Here is a 21,131-nt window from a genome sequence, read left to right on the forward strand (position 1 = left end):
TCCCACTCCCCGGGCTCGGTCAGGCACTCCAGCCTGTTGGGTCACTCTCCTTGCCCCATGTATCTCTCACATCTCGGAGGGCTCATCCCACTCCACTGTTGGGGACACTCTCTTTGCCCCTTGTGTTCCGCGGAGGGCTTATCCCACTCCGCGGGCTCGATCAGGCACTCAAGCCTGTTGGGTCACTGTCCTTGCCCCGTGTATCTCTCGCATCTCGGAGGGCTCATCCCACTCGGCTGTTGGGGACACTCTCTTTGCCCCATGTGTTCCACGGAGGGCTCATCCCACTCCGCGGGCTCAATCAGGTACTCAAGCCTGTTGGGTTACTCTCTTTGCCCCATGTATCTCTCGCATCTTGGAGGGCTCATCCCACTCTGCGGGCTCGGTCAGGCACTCAAGCCTATTGGGTCACTCTCCTTGCCCCCTGTATCTCTCGCATCTCGGAGGGCTCATCCCACTCCACTGCTGGGGACACTCTCTTTGCCCTATATGTTCCGCGAAAGGCTCATCCCACTCTGCGGACTCGATCAGGCACTCAAGCCTGTTGGGTCACTCTCCTTACCATGTATCTCTCGCATCTCGGAGGGGTCATCCCACTCCGGTGTTGGGGACACTCTCCTTACCCCATGTGTTCCGCGGAGAGCTCATCCCACTCCGCCGGCTCGATCAGGCACTCAAGCCTGTTGGGTCACTCTCCTTGCCCCATGTATCTCTCGCATCTCGGAGGGCTCATCCCACTCCGCCGGCTCGATCAGGCACTCAAGCCTGTTGGGGCCACTCTCCTTGCCCCATGTATCTCTTGCATCTCGGATCCATGGAGGTCCCCTCCCACTCCTCGGTCTCGAACAGATTCTGGAGTCCCTCTCGACCTTTCTCTTGCATCTCTTATCCGCAGAGGGCTCATCCCACTCTGCGGGCTCGATCAGGCCCTCAAGCCTGTTGGGGCCACTCTCTTTGCCCCATGTATCTCTCACATCTCGAATTCACATTTTATGTTCTTCTTTAAACACTACACATAAGAAACGTCTTTTCATTCACAAAAGTGTTACGGTTTTATACATTTACATACAGCTCTAGTCCTCTGTTCTGGACTTCCTTACATTGCACATGACCCCATTACATTCAGTGGTAAAAAAATTCAACATTCTTACGTTCCAAGGCTTGTCTATCAGTTTACCCTTCATGGTCTGCAACCTATATGTACCAGAACCTCCCACTTCCACCACGGTGTATGACCCCTCCCAGTTAGGCCCTAACTTCCCATCCTTCTCTTCCTTGGTACTCGAAGTTATCCGGCATAGCACAATCTCGAAACGCCGTGGTCGGACCCCTTTTGGTGTGTTGCCTTTGCAGCTTTCGATGATACTCCTCCAATCGAATACGAGCTGAGTCTCTTTTCTCCTCTGCCATATTCAAGTCACCTGCCAATATTTGCCAATTCGACCCCCCTTCCACAGCCTTGGTCCGCATAGTGACCGCCACCATTTCCGTAGGAATTATGGCCTCGACGTCGTATGCTAAGGCGAAGGGAGTCTCCTTGGTGCTTGTCCGCAGTGTGGTTCGGTAGGCCCAGAGCACATGGTTCAATTCATCAGCCCACGCCCCCTTCTTATCTTCTAACTTCCTTTTCAAATTGTTCAGTATGGTTTTGTTAGACGATTTCGCCTGGTCGTTGCCCTCGGGGTTGTAAGAAGCAGAGAATCCTTGTTTCACCTTGTATGCTTGTAGAAACGCCGTCACCTTAGCTCCCGTGAATTGCGTCCCATTGTCTGCAATGATGGCGTACGGTAACCCAAACCGACATATGATGTTCTCCCATAGAAATTTAATCACCTGTGTTTCTTTGACTTGCTGCAAGGGGACGACCTCTATCCACTTAGTAAAATAGTCCGTGGCCGCTAGCATATACCTCCTTTTGCCGCTGGCCATGAGCAACGGTCCCACGATATCCATGGCCCACATTGCAAAAGGCCACGGATTCGAGACATTATGCAAAGGTTCTGCGGGTGCGAATATCAGCTGTGAGAACCTCTGACACTTGTCACATTTCTTTGCGAAGTCCACCGCGTCCCTCTTCATATGGGGCCAAAAGTAACCTTGTGTCAACAGTCGGTGCGCGGTAGTCCTTCCTGCCGAATGGCTCCCACAGTCCCCTTCATGCAATTCTGCCAACACCTCCGATGCCAATCGCGGCCCCAAACATTTTAACAAGGTCCCATTGAAGTTCTTTCGGTATAATTCCCCTTCCACCAGCACATACCGCTGGGACGTCTGTTCCAACCTTCTTTTTTCTTTCTTGTCCGAAACCTCCTTTCCCTCTAAGAAATATCTGATGGGCTCCATCCATCCCCCTTCATCTTCCGTAACCTGACACACCTCTACCACCTCCTCCGTGCTCAGCTTGTCCAACCGCCCTACCCGTAATGTCCTTTCCTCCGATCCGGGCATGGCAGTGGCCACATACGCCAGTGCATCCGCATGTCTATTCTCCCCGCGACCCAGATGTACAAATTGGAGTTTTACAAATTTGTTGGCTCTCTCGAGCACCACTTTCAAATACTTTGCCATTCACGGACATTGAGCAGCGAACCCTCCATTAACTTGACACACCACGAGATTCGAGTCTGAATACACAGTCAGTTCCTTCACACCCAGATCCTCGGCCATTCTCAGTCCTGCTATCACTGCTTCATACTCAGCTTCATTACTGGATGCTGCAAACCCTAACTTCATTGTCTGTTCTATTCTGCTGTTATCTGGAGTGACTAACACCACCCCTATGCCGCTGCATGCGTCAGTGGCAGACCCGTCTGCGAATACCTCCATCCATTCCTCTTGTCCCAAGGGTCCAGAGAGTCAGACTCCCCCTCTTTTTCTGATTCCATAGCCATCTCTTCCCCCCAAGTGGGATCCTCGGCAGGGAACTCGGCCAAAAACTCCACCACCGCCTGTGCCTTTTCTGCGGTCCTTACCTGATATTGTATCTCGTATGTCATCACTGCCCACTTCAGCATTCTTCCTGATGTTTCAGTTCTTAATGCTTGTTTAAGAGGTAGGTTCATCACCACCACCACGGAGTGCGACTCAAAGTAGGGCTTCAGTTTGAGAGCCGAAAAGACCAATGCCAGGGCATACCTCTCTATCCTACTATACCGCGTCTCTACATCCAATAGTGTTTTGCTTTGAAAATACACCGGTTTCTCCACCCTCTCTACCAGACGGACTAGCACCAAACTTACCGCGTACTCGGTGGCACCCAAATACAAGTATAACTTCTCCCCCTCCTCGGGTCGCGACAATAAAAGCGCCTTGCCCAAATACTCCTTCAACTCTTGAAATGCCTCCTCACATGCCGCGGTCCAGGAAAAGTATGAGGTACCTCTCAGCAATCGATATAATGGCCTGCATTTATCAGATGACTTGGATATGAATCTATTCAAAGCCGCCACCCTTCCCACTAACCGCTGCACCTCCTTGACGTTCTGCGGTGACGGCATTTCTATCAAAGCTCTTATCTGCTCCGGATTGGCCTCAATTCCCCGATGAGTCACGATGTAGCCCAAGAACTTTCCCATAGTCACTCCGAAGGTGCACTTATTTGGGTTTAACTTCAAATTGTACTTCCGCAGTATTCCAAACGTCTCCCGTAAGCCCTCTAAGTGCTCATCCTCGGACATACTTTTCTCCACCATGTTATCTATGTATATCTCGATTCCCTTCCTAATCTTGCTTTCAAACATTTTTCTCCCCCAATCTTTGGAAAGTGACTCCAACGTTCTTCAGCCCAAAAGGCATCCTTGTGTAGCAGTATGTGCCGCCTTCTAGGACAAATGTTGTCTTCTCCTGATCCGCCCATACATCGCGACCTGGTTATACCCCATAGACGCGTCCATGAAAGAGAATATTTTGTACCCGGCCGTCCTATCCACCAATTGATCTACTCGCGGCATGGGATAACTATCCTTCGGACACTCTGTATTCACGTCTGTGAAATCTATGCACATACGTACTTTGCTGTTCTTTTTCGGTACCGCGACCACATTAGGTAACCACTCGGTGAACTCCGTTTCCCAAATTATTCCAGCTCCCTTTAATCGCGCCACCTCTTTGCGAATGCCCTCTGCATACTTCGGTCGAACGCTCCGCATCTTTTGCCTTACTGGTTTGGCATCTTCCCTCATGTGTAACTTATGACATACGAATTCTGGGTCTAAGCCCGTTACATCCTCGATGGTCTACGCAAACACATCTCTATTTTCTGACAAGAATTGTATCAATGTACTCCTCCAGCCCTCCGACAGACTAGACCCCACCGACGTGAATCTTTCTTCCCGCCTCCAATATTCACCACTTCGAGTTCATCTAACGTCTTTAGTCCCTCTGCGGTCTCCACCTTTCTCTCCACGGGGACACACTGTAATTGCTATACTTGCCTCTTCCTAGGGTGGGAACTTTCTTCTTCTGTCCTGTGGACCAACCGCTTCACCGTTCCTCTATGACTGTTCTTGGTCGTCACCTGATCCCCGCGGACTTCATAGGTGCCCGTCAGAGTAGGCAATCTTATAACTTGATAGTATATGGATGGGACGGCCTTCATCTCATGGATCCATCGCCTCCCTAATATCGCGTTGTATTGTGATGCGGGGTCCACCACCATGAACCTCGCAAATACTGTCACCGGCAACAAGAGTTCTCTCATAGGCTCTGTCATGCTTCCATTGAATCCGTATAAATTAGTCCGCGGAGGCCTCAACTGCTTAGGATCCATTCTCATTTCTTCCAACGCTCCTTTGAATAACAAGTCCACCGCGCTGCCACAATCGATCAACACTCTCTTCACCAAGTAATTGCCCATCGCCACCGTGATGACCAATGCATCCTCATGGGGAGAATCTACTGCCCGCAAATCCGCCTTGCTGAAGATGATCCTGTCTCAGTCCTCTGCTGACTCTATCCTTTGTCTCGGTATATCAGTCCCCTCGTGGATCTACTGAATACTCGCAGTCCTCCTTACCCGTCCTCTGTGAGCATTATGACTTAACACCTCCCCACTGAAAATCACGTGAATTATTCCCAGTATCTGATCCTGCCGCAGCCTATGTTCCTCAGTCTGTGCATCCCTCACAAACTCTCTCATCTTACCATTTTCCACCAACCTCTGGACCATCCACTTTAGCGCATAACAGTCGTCCGTCTCATGGTTTCTCATCCGGTGGTATGCGCAGAAGGGTTTATCCAGTAACTCTATTGGCGTGTTCCGCGGCCCTTCATATCCCTACAGGTTCTTAATCAATGGCAATATTTCTCTCAAGGGTCTATTCAACGGTGTCACCTCTGTCTCCCGGTACGGCTTCCTTTCTCTGTTATCCCTTCAAGCCATTTCTCGGACTCTTTCCGCCCTCGGAGCGTATCCGCGGTACCCCCCACTTCCCCTTTCAGACGTCCCTTCCTTTCGGTGCTCCCTATTTTTCTCCAACGACAGAACAGCTTTCCCTGACCTCTTAGACTCCTTCTGTAAAGTGTCCTCATACCTAATGTATTTCTCTACCCGCAGATATAGCTCATGCAAGGTTGCAATCTCATTCTTCGCTACTGACTGATGCACTCCCGTTCCTAGCCGCAACCCTCGCTCAAACGCGATCACCACGTTCTCTCATCCAGATTCTCGACCTTCAATGTCTCAGCTTTGAACCAATACAAATATTCCCTCACTGACTCTGTTAACCTCTGTCTCACGTTGAACAAAGCTACGATGTCCACCGCCCGCTTCTTCTGGTGTATGAAATGATCTACAAAAGCTTGTTCCAACTCTAGGAAATTCTTTATGCTCCCTGCCGGCAACCGATAATACCAGTCCGATGCCCCTCCCTTTAAACTGGCCAGGAACATCATGCATCTCAGCCCATCATATCTTGATTCTTGCCATAAGGGCATCTGCTGCCTGAAATGATGTATGTGATCTATTGGGTCCCCCTTACCGCCGTACCTCTCGAACCTAGGCTGATTAAAACGCTTTGGAACCTCCGATGTCCAAATGATGTCTGCTAACAGATTGCGGTTTAGCCCCGCCACCACCTGACTAGCGGTTCCTCCCCGACTCTTAGCCTTCTGCTGGTTCGCTTCCCTATCCTTGTCTATCACCTCTTGCACCTGCTCAATTGTTAAGCCGGTCACTGGGTTTTCAACGAGGTTCGGCTCATCGTCTTCCTCTTCAGATCTATCACTTGCCTCTCCATCTACGCCTTCCTCTTCTCGTTCTCTCTCTCTTCTTAACCCTTCATTCTCCTCTCTCAACCTCCCTATCTCTTCTCTCATAAGTCGCGTCTCGTCTGTTTTCGGTTCCTCTCTCATGCCTCTTTCTTCATCAATCATCGCCTCTGGTGTCGATTCCTGCACCGCCACCTTCTTCGGTCTGCCTACCCATTTTTTAGGTGTCATTCCTATTTTGTTTTTGTCCCTACAGACGGCGCCAAATGTATTAACCTAAAAACTCTTCCTCTCTTTTTTCTCTCTTTTTTCTCTCTTCCTTCTTTCTCTAATGCGGGCACCCCTTTTCCTCTCCTCTTCTTTTCTTTATATACCCCTCCCACTCCCTCTATGCACCGTCCATCTGTCCCTTCATCAAACGGTTCTCCCCATTGCCATACCACAGCCACATCTGACTCTTAGGGTTCCGTGGCTCCAATCCTCTGCTCCCTATGGTAATGTATTAAGCTGCTCCACTCTCTTGTCCCGCTGACTCAGTCACGCCTATCCAGTCCGTTCCCCACCCCTTCATCACATGACTATTACTTGTGCCATGTCCACTCTTTAGAGTTTCGCGGACATGATCCAGTACTTACCGAACTATCTTGTTTCACTGCCTTCTTCCTTTGTCCTTGTCCAAACCCCGTATCCCATAATGGCCGCTACAGTGACAAGTAAATTAACTTCCCAACTAACCTTTGATATCTTTCTTTATTAGTCGGTACCTGATCAGGATACTCTTCCATACTATGATTTTGAACCATAGGAGTGTCAACAGGCTTACAATCGAGCATTCCAGTTTCTGAAAGCAAGTCGAACACGTATTTTCTTTGGGATAGAAATATGCCTTGCTTTGACTGAGCAACTTCAATACCCAAAAAATATTTCAGTCCTCCAAGATCTTTCATTTCAAACTCGGTTGCCAAATACTTCTTAAGATTAGCAATCTCCTCTATGTCATCTCCTGTGATTATCATGTCATCTACGTAAATTATTAAGGCTGTTACCTTTCCTTTTCGGTGTTTCAGGAATAGAGTGTGATCTGAGTTGCTCTGCTTGAAATTATACTTTCTCATAGCCAAACTAAACCGCCCAAACCATGCACGGGGTGATTGTTTTAACCCATATAACACCTTCTGCAATTTACACACAACCCCAGTTTGTGATGATACATTGTATCTTGGCGGAATGTCCATATATACCTCCTCCTTGTGCTCGCCATGAAGAAAGGCGTTCTTTACATCCAATTGATTCAACGGCCAATCTAAATTTGCTGTAAGGGATAGTAATACCCTGACAGTATTTAGTTTCGCCACTGGAGAAAAAGTCTCCTGATAATCTATACCGTATGTCTGTGAATACCCCTTTGCCACAAGTCTTGCTTTGTACCTTTCAACGGATCCGTCTGTTTTGTGTTTGACAGTAAACACCCATTTGCATCCCACTGTTTTCTTTCCTTTTGGAAATGGCACAAGAATCCAAGTCTGATTTTTCTATAGTGCTTCCATTTCTTCTTTTATTGCCTGAGTCCACTTGGGATTTGTTAAAGCTTCTTGTACTCTGCTGGGAACATGAATAGATGATAACTGATACACAAATGCCTTGAGTGGTTTTGATAAGTTCTGAGATGATACATGATTGGTAATCGGATATTTTGATTTCTTTGTCTTATACTCTGGAGAATACCGGTCTGGTGATTTTCCTTGATTATGCCTGTAAGGTAATTTAGAACCAACAAAAGTATCCAACACATTTGGAGGAGGAGGAGAAATAGTAGCAGGGCTTACCTCAGGAATATTCTCAGGAGATTGGTTGTCTGGTACAAGAGAGTGAGAGGGTAGTCTTCATTTTCAGCTGTAGCTCTTTCTACCTGTTCAATTTCCTCCACAATAGATGACTCAACAGGAGCATCCGACTCAAGGAGAGGAGCATATGGATTTTCTCTTTCACTTACCAAGCCGGTTTGTTCACTTGGAGCTTCTAAGTTGTCAAAGCCTGTCCAATTCTGCTCTTCACTCTGTGTCTCCCCCTGAAGAGGAGAAGTGGAGACCGAGGCACTAAAAAACATCTCAGTCTCCAAGAAAGTAACATCCATAGTAACATAAGTGCGTCTGGTGGAAGGATGGTAACAACGGTATCCCTTTTGATGTGTAGCATACCCCAGAAAAATACAACGAACAGCACACGGATCAAGCTTAGTACGTTGATTTTTATGGAGGTGAACGAAGGCAACACATCCAAAGATATGAGGAGTAAGCATCAGGATGGAAGGCAATGGTCCATGTTTGGAAAGAGCCTAAAGTGGAGTCTGGAAATCCAATACTTTAGAGGGCATACGGTTCATCAAGTATACAGCTGTGACAACTGCATTATCCCAGTAAGTTCGAGGCACATGAGCACCAATAAGGAGAGACCTTGCAGTTTCTGAAATATGTCTGTTCTTTCGTTCTAATACCATTCTGTTAAGGAGACTGAGGACAAGTGGTCTCATGAAGAATGCCATGAAGCTGAAAATAACTTTGAAATTCATGTTTGACATATTCTCCACCATTGTCAGAGCGAAGGATGTGAATTTTAATGGAAAATTGAGTCTAAATCATGGTATGAAAAACCCGAAAAATACTAAGCACATCATGTTTATGTTTCATTAAGTAAAGCCAGGTCATGCATGTACAATCATCCACAAAAATGGCAAACCAATGAATGCCAGAAGAAGTCGAGATGGGAGAAGGTCCTCAAACATCAGAATGAACTAAAGCAAAAGGTGTATCACTCTTATTCGAACTCAAAGGATAAGACACACGGTGACTTTTGGCTAACATGCAAGTGTCACATTTAAAAACTTAGTCATGTAAACCTAAAAATAAATCAGGTAATAACTGTTTCAAATAACCAAATGAAGAATGCCCCAACCGAAGGTGCCACAACCAAATCTGTCTCTGCTTGACGCCCGATGAGTGTTGCATATTATTAGCTCTGCCAGCATTGAAATCATCGATATAATACAACCCCCCTCTTTTAGTACCACGACCAATGATCTCCTTGGTGAGAATATCCTTAAGAAAGCAAAAACCTGAATAAATTAGTACACAGCAATTTAATTCCTCAGTAGCCTGTCCCACAGGCATCAACTTATTTGAGAGAGATGGAACAAGTAAAGTATACGATAATGAAAGAGAGGGTGAGAGAGCAACAGTTCCAACTCCTCTAACTGGATATGTAACCCCATTAGTATTGGCAATAATGGTGCATCTTGGTTGAGTAGTACTAATAAAGTCCTTAGAATCAAATGTCATGTGGTCTGTTGCCCCTGAATCAATTATCCATCCATGGTAATCACTCTGATTAGAACTAAATAAGGCATAACCACTGTTACCTGAATCACTAAAGGTTGTAGACCCATTAATGCGAGCTGAAGTAATGGATGATTCACTTGGTGAGATAAAAGATAACTGAGGTCCTGTATTTACCAAAGTAGCCCGACATGAGTGACCATTGGTACCAACTACATGTTGTTTCCGTGTCTTGAGTTCGTTCCACCATTCTGGATACCCATGTAACTTAAAACAAGTTTATTCACGGGTATGTTTCAAGTCACCACAATGAGTACAGCCCCCTCCTTCAGATTGTGCCTTAGCCTTTGATGGATTAGACTTTCCACCACCTGTAGAGGAAGACTCGGTTTTGAGCATCTGGAGTGAAAAAGATAGTTGGTGTCCACTCTTGATACCTTTAGATGCCATAACAGCGCCAGTTGTAGTTTCTGTACCTGGCATCATCACTACCTGCCCAATATCCTCCCTTCAAACGCGTGATGAGGGCCTGTTTCTACCTTAGGGGAACGGTCTTATCTCGAGAGCACATCATCACTTCAACATTATCCAACCGATCATCCAATCCATCAAGAAAAGTATAGACTCTATCTTCTTGTAGGATTGAATTATACTTATGTATGTCAGCAACACACTCCATCGGATTAGGACAACGAAAATCGATTTCCCTCCACAAGCCTTGAAAACCATTATAATAAGTTTAATGGATCCTCCGGCTTGTCTCATTCTTGTCACACGGTTTCTTTAGATCATACACTTGGGAGGTATCAGTCCCATCAAAATAAGTCGTAGCAATCGAATCCCATACATGTTTTGCAGTTGGAAATCGAATGAAGTTACTGATCAAGGATGGATCAATGGCGTTGATCAACCATCCCTTCACAATCGCGTTTTCTGTCCTCCATCTATTGAAGTTGGAGTCTGTCTATTGAGATTGTGGGAAATCTCCATTGATATATCCCAGTTTGTCTTTGCCAGAGATATACATCTCAACAACTTGGGACCAAAGAGCATAGTTGGTGTTGTCCAACTTAATGCCGATCTTTGCAGCGGAAGAATCGTGGTTTGATGATTGAGTTTGGGTCTGATTTTGGGTCAAGACTTGCGTTATTCTGGTCGTGAGATCTTCTAGAATGGATTCGGTAGAGTTTCTGCCATGTTGTTGGTAATCCACTACATCGGTTGGTTCTACCATAGTTTTCGATCGGGTTTGGGTGTTCTTGGTTGACTGCTACGGAAAAAAAATCGTTGAGGGATCGAGAGTAGGAGTTTTATACGAGGTTGCGGAGGCTTATGTTTTGGTTGAGAGATCGCCGCTCCGATACCATGTTAACTCGTAGAGCTTTTTTATTCTGTTTTTCCCTTCTTACTCTGTACACAAACGAACACTCCTATATAGCTCATGGAAGGAGCTATATTAGGATATCTAGATCCCACAATATGTGGAGTCTAATACAATAAGGAAACTTTAGATTTCCTACAACTATTACAATTTCTACAGCTCACGCCAACAGAAAATACATTTTGTTTCTTCACTGTGAGTAGATTTGCAAGCATATAGTTCTGCTTTTCTCTTTTGCGTTGCAATTTTGTTGTATGTTTAAAGTTACGGGAATGACGATTCTTCTTGATTTGCTCATCTGCGATGTTATTTTACCATCGATCTCTTCATGTTCAATCTAGGTTACATGGACACGCCATATTTTGAAAAAAAAACTGTGTCGGATACATATCCACGTGTCCGTGTCGGACACATATTGCATGTAATTTATCTCGAATTATGATATTTTGCCGTGCCCGATAGGGAGTGTCAATGTAACCTAGTGTTCAATATGTTAGAAGTACCCAACAGGTTTATGATTTGAGTGAATTAACTTTTGCATGGCATTCTTAGGAAATAATAAACATAATGTTTTAGTGTTACTAGAAATGCAAGGTACCAAGCTCTTGACTTCTCCTTACATAGCAATCTTCTAGTGTTACACTTGACTTGCAGAACGGCAATTTATGTTCCATTTATGACTTTGAACATTTGCAATTGCACATATATGTTTTATGTTTACAAAATTTTGAATGGTAGATGGATCAAACGTTTTACAAAGCAGCGAGAGAAGGAAATGTTGGATATCTCATGTCCATCCCCTCGGACGAAGTGGAAGACACTCTTCTCTTAGAGTCACATACGAAGAACAACGCTCTCCATGTTGCTTCCAAACTGGGGCATACATTGTGTTGGGGATTACACCAATACCAATCGGTTCCCCCACTACACAGATAACTTGTATGAACTCAATTCAACTCCGGACAAAATCCAAATATCAACTACAACCTATACTAACATGCCCAACTCGCTAAACAACTATTAACAAATGTGATAATAATGTAAAGCAAAGAAAAGCAAACCACAACACAAAGATTTACCGTGGTTCGCCAATGATGCCTACTTCCACAAGAGCCATTCTTAATAAAATGGGAAGGAAGATTACAATCTCTCCTTACAGCCTCTCTCACCTTACTAGATCACTCTTATCTCTTTACGGGTTGTATCTCTGTAAAGGTCTCTTTTGTTTTAGTCCGGATTCCAATCCTTCCGACTTGTTTGGTTCTTTAGGTTAGGTTTTCCAAAACCTTGATTTTTGGTTTTTTCCAAAACCAAATTCGGATACTGTAGAAGCAAGCCAAAAAAATAGACTGAGCCTGGCGCTGCTTCACTCTGAGCGCCGAAGTCGCTACCAAGACTGGAAGCTGGCGGGCGCTTTCCACTTTGAGCCAGGTAAGCCTATGTTATCGGAACTCGAAGCGAAGTCGCTTTATCGAGCGGCGCCGCTCTGCCTTGTCGCGATGAATTGTCCCGTTTCGTCGGCTCCGGTTTCTCTCCTCATGTGAGGGATAACTCCAACAATCTCCCCTCTCCCGAATGAGGGGCTACCTCCATGCAATTGCCAAATCAACAGAGGAGTGTGCTGCCATTCCGCAATAGCACAACAAACATCAAACTTACCTTTTCGGTAAGACTTTGGTCATCATATCCCACCCGCTCTTGTCGGTATGGATCTTCTCGATACACAAATGCTTGTCTTCGAAAGTACTTCTCTAATCCAATGATAACGCGCCGCGTGTATGTGCTTGGATCTAGAATGAAAACTTCGGATTCTTGCTCAAGTGGATGGATCGCCATCACATAGAACTACAAACTGTTTCTGCTTTTAGCCCTAGTTCGTCGAAGAACCTCTTCATCCATAGCAACTCTTTTGCAACACTTTCGGTTGGCTGCAATATACTGCGGCTTCTGTAGTGGAGAGGGCAACACACTTTTTTTGCAACTTAGATTGCCAAGAAACCCCTCCCCCAAAAGTAACCCGGATAACCGGAGGTGGACTTCATCGAAGTCAACATCACCGCCATGTTCCCGCATCGATTAGCCTTCAAGTAAGGGCTTACTTCCACCAAAACACAAACACGATTTGGAAGTGCCTTTGAGATATCTCAATATCCACTTAACACCTTCCCAATGCTCTTTACCCGTTTGGCAGAAATCGCTTACCACCCCAACGGCGAAAGCAATGTCCGGTCTAGTACACACCATGGCATACATCAAACGCCCGATCTGCGGATGCATAAGGAATCTTTTCCATCGACTCTGCTCATGCTCACCCTTAGGACACATCTCTTTGGTCATGCGAACTGGCCACCAAGCGGGATTAACCGACCGGCATGTTGATCCATGTCAATCTCTTCAACACCTTTCTCGATGTAGCTTTCTTGAAAGCCACAACTTTCCACTCTTTTCGTCACGAAAGTGATCCGCGATCCCAAGTATCTGCTTTGCTTGACCCAAATCCTTCATCTCAAAGGACTTACTCAAGTCTTTCTTCAAATTGGATATCTTGTTGATGTTTGGGCCAACTATCAACATATCATCCACATACAAAGAATAAAGACTATGAAATCCCCATCCGGAAATCTCCAACAAACACACAATGATCGGAAGCGGACTTCTTGTATCCTTGCTTCATATAAAGGAATCAAACTTTATGTACCACTTTGTCTCGGTGCTTGCTTCAATCCATACAAGCTCTTTATCGACTTGCATACTAGGTGCTCCTTGCCTTTGACCTCAAACCCTCGGCTGGTCCATGTAGACATCTTCTTCAAGGTCTCCATGAAGAAAAGCTGTCTTAACATCTAGTCGCTCAACCTCTAGGTTCATACTTGCGGCCATACCCAATACCACCCGGATAGAAGTCATCTTCACTACGGAGAGAAAATCTCATCAAAGTCAATCCCTTTCCTTTGACGAATCCCTTCACAACAAGGCTTTGTGCCTTGGGTGAGGATTGTTCTCCTCATGCTTGACTTTGTATATCCACTTATTCTTGAGAACTTTTCTCCCGTGGGTTTCTCAACTAACTCATAAGTGTGATTCTTATGCAAAGAGTCCATCTCGCCATGCATGGCCTTCAACCACTTTTCTTTGTGCGTACCTTCAAGTGCCTCTTGATAGTACATAGGTTCTCCACCATCCGATAGTAGCACGTCATTATGTGGTGGATACCCGTTGAAGCTAGTCTCTCTTCGTCGGACCTCCTTGCCCCATCTACCGGGTGCCCTCGGAGGTTGCACTTCGCTTTGCTCGGTGGTGGTGTTCATGCATCTCATCTGCATCTTCTATACCAATAGGTTCTATCCCATCATGAGCAATAGGATTCTCATCATGAGCTTCAAACTCATGGTTCTCTGCATTCTCAATGCCTTCTCGCGACGTTCCACGGTAGGAACTTCGGTTCTCAATCAACAAGATCATTGGTGAAAGCCCAGTAGCTTCTCACCTCCTCAAAGTCTGCTATGGTTTGGTCTTCTAAGAACACAACATCTCGACTTCGGATTACCTTCTTGTTAATCGGATCATAGAGTTTGTAACCAAACTTTTCATCTCCATAACCCGAAAAATGCACCGCTTGGCTTTGTCATCAAGCTTGGATCTCTCATCCTTCGGAATATGCACAAATGCCCCTCGCACCCAAATACCCTCAAGTATCCATAATCAACATCTCGCCTTTCCATACTCTCGATAATCACTATTCGAGGCTTTTCTTTGACAAAGTTGATCACATGCACGGCTGGTTGACGCATTGCTTCTACCCAAGAGCTTCTAGGTAGCTTAGAGTGGGATAGCATGCATCTTATCCTCTCTACAATGGTACGGGTTCATTCTCTCTCGCTATTCCATTCTCTGTTGCGGTGTCTTGGGAACGGTGCGCTCATGGAATCCCATGACTCGGCAATACTCTTCAAATGGCCCAATGTACTCACCCCCATTATCCGAGCGAATACACTTCAACAACTTCCCCCTCTCTCTTTCCACCATGCCGTGGAATTTCTCAAACACGCCAAGTACTTCATCCTTGGTCTTCGGACTATAGACCCATATCTTTCTTGGACATCATCAATGAATGTCAAAAGTACGGCTCCCCGGTGGGACTTCACTCTCATAGGACCACATAAGTCCGCGTGGTTACACTAGCTCAAGGGCGGTGTCCTTTTCACGTGAGACGGGAATCTTTGGAAAGACACCCGTGTTGCTTTCCTACCAAACAATGAGTACACGTATTTAAATGTGTACCTTTAATGTCAGCGGCGGCCTTTTGCTTAGCAAGAACTTCCATCCCTTTTATGCCCATGACCGCGGTCTCTTGTGCCACGATTCAGATGAAGCTTCTTTATTCGCGTTAAACCTGCTTTACACAAACTAGCCTATGTTTTGTAAAGAGAGCAAGTTTTCTTTCCTCACGCTTGCTTCAATGGAACCTCCGGGTCGGTTTCCATACCCGCTTACCAAACGAGTTTACAAAGCCATCATCATCTAATTTCCTGGCCGAAATTAGGCTTAACCAGTATGTCGTGGACATGTCTTACATCCTTGAGTGTCAAGGTGTAGCCGACATTGGTTTCTACATGAACATCTCCATGCCTATAATCTTGAGACTCCATCGTTACCCATCCTTACTTCACCATATTCACCACAACCGTAGGTAGTGAAGAATCCCCTGCGGTGTGGCGTGATAGGATGCTCCTCAGATCTATCACCCACTCAGATCGACATGAGGTACTAAGACAAAGACACACCACAATCGACACAATTCTCACTAGGTCATCGACTAGTGCGGTAGTATCTATCTGCTGTGTTTCCGTTCCTCTCGCACCATGTCTTCATGTACACAGCTTATTCTTCTCATCCCTCTTCCGTTCGTGACTCATATCCGAAGTGGCCTTTGGTGGCACAATAGTAACATTGCCTCTCGCCTTAGGAGTTCTAGCTTCACCCCTAGATTTATACGTCATCACCTCTAGAACGCGAGATGGTTTTCTTCGCCGACCTCTCCCCGTTTCTCTGCGGAAAAGACCTCCTCGAGTTAGAAGAGCCGCTTCTTGCACTCCTTCTAGTCTCCTCATTCAACAGAGACGTGGTAGCCATCTCCATGGTAACAATTCCATCCTTGGCGCTCCATGTAGAAAACCGCTAATGTCTCCCAACTTTCGGGTAGAGCCTAATAGAAACAAAGCCTCAACTTCGCCTCCCAAATTGATCTTCATCAAATGCATCCGATTGATGATATTATGTACTTCATTAAGATGCTCGGACATTGAAGAACCTTCTTGGTACCGGTAATGTTCGCAAACTTCTTAACGACTAGCACTTTGTTTCCACCCCGACTTCCTCTCATAAAGGTCTTGAGTTTCTTCCATAGATCAAGGTCAGTAGTCTCTGGGCCACATGGTGAAAGACACCGCCGTCTATCCATTGTCGAATGTACCCAATAGCTTTTCTCACAAGCTTTTTCCACTTTCGGCATCATCGATTTTTTACGGTTTTACTCCCTCATTCTCAATGGGAAGTGCCAAGTCCTTGCCGATAGCAAGTCTTCCATCTTGGCTTTCCGGATGGTGTAGTTCTTCCTATTCGACTCATCATAATGAAAGTGTTCACGGAATGGTCCATCTCTACAAGTTATTTAACCTCAAATCTTCTCTCGTGAATTTCACAAACACCTTCTCCGACCAAGATTCGGATAACACCCTAGGCTATTCTAACCAAGGCTCGATACCACTTGTTGGGGATTACACCAATACCAATCGGTTTCCCCTACTACGGATAAACTTGTATGAACTCAATTCAACTCCTGACAAAATCCAAATATCAACTACAACCTATACTAACATGCCCAACTCGCTAAAACAACTATTAACAAATGATAATAATGTAAAGCGGAAAAGCAAACCACAACACAAAGATTTACCGTGGTTCGCCAATGATGCCTACTTCCACAAGAGCCAGTTCTTAATAAAATGGGAAGGAAGATTACAATCTCTCCTTACAAATTCTCACCTTACTAGATCACTCTTATCTCTTTACTGTGGTTGTATCTCCTCAAAGGTTCTCTCTCCTTGTTTTAGTCCGGATTCCAATCCTTCCTCGACTTGTTTGGTTCTCGTTAGGTTAGGTTTTCCAAAACCTTGATTTTTGGTTTTTTTCCAAAACCAAATTCGCGATATCTTGTAAGCAAGCCCACGAAAAATAGACTGGCCTGGCGCTTCACTCTGGCCTTGAAGTCGCTACCAAGACCTGGAAGGAGCGGGCGCTCCACTTTGAGCGCAGTCATACTATATGTTATCGAACTCGAAGGCCGAAGTCGCGCTTCTATCGAGCGGCCTTCTGCCTTAATCGCGATGCCGAATTGTCCCGTTTCTGTCGAGCTCCAGTTTCTCTCCTCATGTGAGGGATAACTCCAACACATTGTTCTGTCAGAAAGTTCTCCAGTTAGGTCCTCGATCCCTTCTTTGTCAGAAAAATGCAAAAGGAGACACTCCACTTCATGTTGCAGCAAGAGCAGGGCACTGAGAACTTGTCAATCTCCTAATAAATTATTATCGGCGACCTTTAAATGGAGTTGCTCTCGCATTGGATTCTGAAAGAGGTACGCATAATACAGTTAATGGAACTGGGTCGAGCGTGGAGACTCAAAGAGATATAGAAGGTGGGGAAGGCCTAATACCTCTCTGGATGATGAAAAACTTGGAACAAAATACTGCCCTTCACTTGGCCTTGAAAAATCGACATGCAGACATAGCATTCAGATTACTTGACTTGGAACATGGACTGGCCTGTTTTGTCAACTCTGATGGGGAGAGCCCACTTTTTCTAGCTGTTGAAGCGAACTATGATGGTGTTCTAAGGAAAATCTTAAGTCATGGATCATCATTCAGCTTCGATGGCCCAAATGGACAAAATCCCTTGCATGCTGCAGTTACTGTTAAAAGTGCTAGTAAGTTTCTTTTCTGTTACGTTAATCTGTTAAACGAATGGAAAGGTGACAATTGGCTCTGCACTACATGCCATTTACAGAACAGGTATTGGTGCCCGGCTTGTCTATTAGCAACTGAGACGAGTGAATTTTCCTTGGAGAACTGAAAGAATATTGAATGAATGACGTCAACATTTACAACCAAGAGGAAACTAGGCCCATCTTCACTTTCGTTCCCTGAGTCTATATAATTGCCAGACGACAGAAATTTGTTAATGCAAAAATAGTATACTATACTTTGGCAATAGAAAAGGCTAATGCAAACCTAGTATACTATACCTTGGTAAGTTGATTTTCAGTTCAAGGGCTCCAAGTAAAGTAGGTAAATGGCAATTTTTCTGCAAAACAGCTTTAGAATGAATGCAAGTAAATGTGTGTTTGTGAAATATAAATATTAAAATAATATATAGGAATAAACACTTTCAAATACCAAATAGAACAATTTTTCTTATAAGTAAATCATCTCTTAGACCAAGGTTTTTTTTCTTCTTTAGTGGGATTATTTTCTATTGCATGTGCTCAATAAATCTTTAGTCCGATAAGCATATATATCTGGTTTTGTTTGACACAATACTAAGGAGTTGTACTTACATGTAATGTGTCTTTCAGTCTTCATCTCCTTTTCTTTTGTTTTTAACATCTTTTTCTCTGTGCTCTTCTGTTTTGTTGCCGCAAATCTTCTACTAGGCAAAACACCAGAGCTCATCAAACAAACAGATAAGGATGGACAGACAGCTCTGCATTATGCAACAGTAGTGAATTCTCTAACTATGATACGTTTCTTGCTGAAACGAGACACATCGGCTGTTTACATTCTTGATCATAATGGCCTATCCCCTGTGCTTATTGCTGCTCATTCAGGCACTGCGTCCGCAGTTAAAGCTATCCTCAAGTTCTGTCCAGACGCCATTGAGCTTCTCAATAGGGATGGACGGAATGTGCTTCATCTTGCAGTGGAAAGTAACACTTGCACTGTAGTTAGGAACTTGTTGAAAAGGCCTGAAATACAGGATCTTGTAAATGAAGCAGATCGTGAAGGGAATAGTCCTCTGCATCTAGCAACAAAGAATCATCACTATCGGATACTGAAGGAGCTGACGAGGACCAAAAGCATTGACCTAAATGCTAAAAACAAGGAGGGCTTCACAGCTTTGGATATCTGTGAGTCTCACTGGGAACTTTCTCTCCAACAGGTATTGGTTGCTATCATTAGCACTTGCATTGCACATCTCTACACTATATGATAGCCGGGTTTGTAGGAACCACACTTCTCAACCGAAGAGTGTATTTATAATCTCTCAATTTTAAGATTTTAGAACCACCTCCCTATGTTTATTTAAATTACATCTCTCATATTTATTAATTATAATTGGCTCCCTGATCTCTATTAAAATTGAACCACCTCTTTTTTCAATAATTTTAGGATAGTCTTCTTAATTTAAAAGCTAAAATTTATGTATAGGAATTGTATATCTTCCCCATTTTTAGAAAATTGTTTCTCTTTTCTTAGTGAGAGATTCACAAAAAATTGTTTCTCTTTAGTTTTTTTAACAATTTTCATTTTAGTTATTTACAACTTGGTGAACTGATGTGTAGCACAGGACACATGCTAGTATACACATACGAGCAAAAGCACTCATCAGTGGTGGCGTACATCATATATTTTCCTTTTTCCCTAAGCTAAAATAATTTTCTTTGTATATCCTGGTTGCTACTTACAACCCAAGCAACTTGGTGTTAGATAATGAAACATGACATGTCGTCCATATATATATCTAATCTTAATTAACTTGCGGATTTACTTTGTAATTCTTTATTTTTTCTCTTAATTACAGAGGTTTATCTGGAAACACCTTACAAAGCACAAAGCATCTAGAGCACAACGCCACCATCCCCATTGTATGCCAAAATTTGAGAGATCACATGATATATTTGCGCACCCCAAAGCAGACTTGGCACGAATGGCCAATGCCCTATTAATTGTTGCTACACTTCTGTGTAGTGTAACTTTCACTGCAACATTTGAAATGCCAGGTGGTTACAGAGTGAAGAACCTAACGCAGGTGCTGCTGTCCTTGGGAAAAAATTAGCACTTATAGTTTTTGTGGTCTCAGATGCAGTAGCTATGTGTTGCTCCATCACGGTGATGTCTCTCCTCATTTGGGCAATGCTAGGTGACCCTGCATTCTTATTTCGTGCAGCTAGTCTAGCTGTTACTTGGCTCAGATACGCATTTTTTGGAACAATTGTTGCGTTTGTTACTGGCATCTATTTGGTCGTACATGCGGATGCCTTGTGGCTGGCCATCCTTGTTTGTATTCTGGGTTGCAGCACCCCCTTCCTAGTTAGCTTGTTGCAAAACAGCTCTTCCACCCACTCACTTATCCAGAACCCGTTAACCTGACAAACCACTAGCTTGACAATCTTTAACTAGATTACATGTATGCAGTTGTATTTTGAGTTCCTGATGCATTATTCCTTTGGTCTATGGATTGGCATTTGAATGCAACAATATAGAACAAATGGATTGGCATTTGAATGCCAATGAACAAAATGCATATAGCATACTGTTTTAGTTTTTCTTTTAGTTTAGAGGAATTAACGTATGACAACTCAGAATCAGCCGATAACAGACGCATTAGCTAAAACGTTGACACAGTTATAGACCAAAGAAGGATGGCCCTTATTTGTCGGGACCAGAGAGGTAGCTCATAGGTAACTGGAATGTCAAAATCAATAGTTTTCACTCAAATCTTTTGGATCTGTCTTTGGTAGGGGCAGCGCAAGCGCTGACCCCCGCTGCAACAAATTAAGACGTAGATGCACCCACATGGGGAGATCTTAGGCTAAGTGCCCCTCCTGGGTGCAATGGAGGTCACTAACCTAGGCCATGAGCCTTCTTGATCACTCATTGACCCCGTCCAGGTATGTATGTTTTCCAGTGCTACCCATCCAATATTTATACATGCTCTCCTGTTTGCCCATTTTAAGCTGCATGATGTGGGACTAAAAGTAGCTAACGAAACTTGAAACACAATTTCGGGCAAAGAGAGTTTCTGACCATTTTGTATTTACTTGTGCTTATGCTTATGCCTGCAGTTTGGATTGTCATTTTAGACATTACTTTCACGCCTTTGAACTTTTCCAATTTGAGTTCTTACTTGTGCTTGAAGGGTAAGAGTAGTTACCG

The 21,131-nt window shown here is 44.5% G+C and overlaps 1 protein-coding gene and 1 non-coding gene across 2 annotated transcripts; one reads left to right on the forward strand and one right to left on the reverse strand.

Annotated features, from left to right (window-relative positions):
• The first annotated feature begins 10,281 nt into the window (after positions 1-10,281).
• Positions 10,282-20,345, forward strand: LOC147506063 (protein ACCELERATED CELL DEATH 6-like). The gene is given in 8 exon segments (XM_086605688.1): positions 10,282-10,316; positions 10,398-10,641; positions 17,386-17,471; positions 17,553-17,987; positions 18,140-18,224; positions 18,520-19,170; positions 19,777-19,981; positions 19,984-20,345. Coding segments are annotated over 8 exon segments (2,103 nt in total).
• A 368-nt stretch (positions 20,346-20,713) lies between these two features.
• Positions 20,714-20,874, reverse strand: LOC147506064 (U1 spliceosomal RNA). The gene has a single exon (XR_015194064.1). It is a non-coding gene; the product is annotated as a U1 spliceosomal RNA (small nuclear RNA).
• Positions 20,875-21,131: the final 257 nt, after the last annotated feature.

The sequence above is a fragment of the Coptis chinensis genome, chromosome 4, assembly GCF_015680905.1.
Source record: "Coptis chinensis isolate HL-2020 chromosome 4, ASM1568090v1, whole genome shotgun sequence".
NCBI classification, from domain to species: Eukaryota; Viridiplantae; Streptophyta; class Magnoliopsida; order Ranunculales; family Ranunculaceae; genus Coptis; species Coptis chinensis.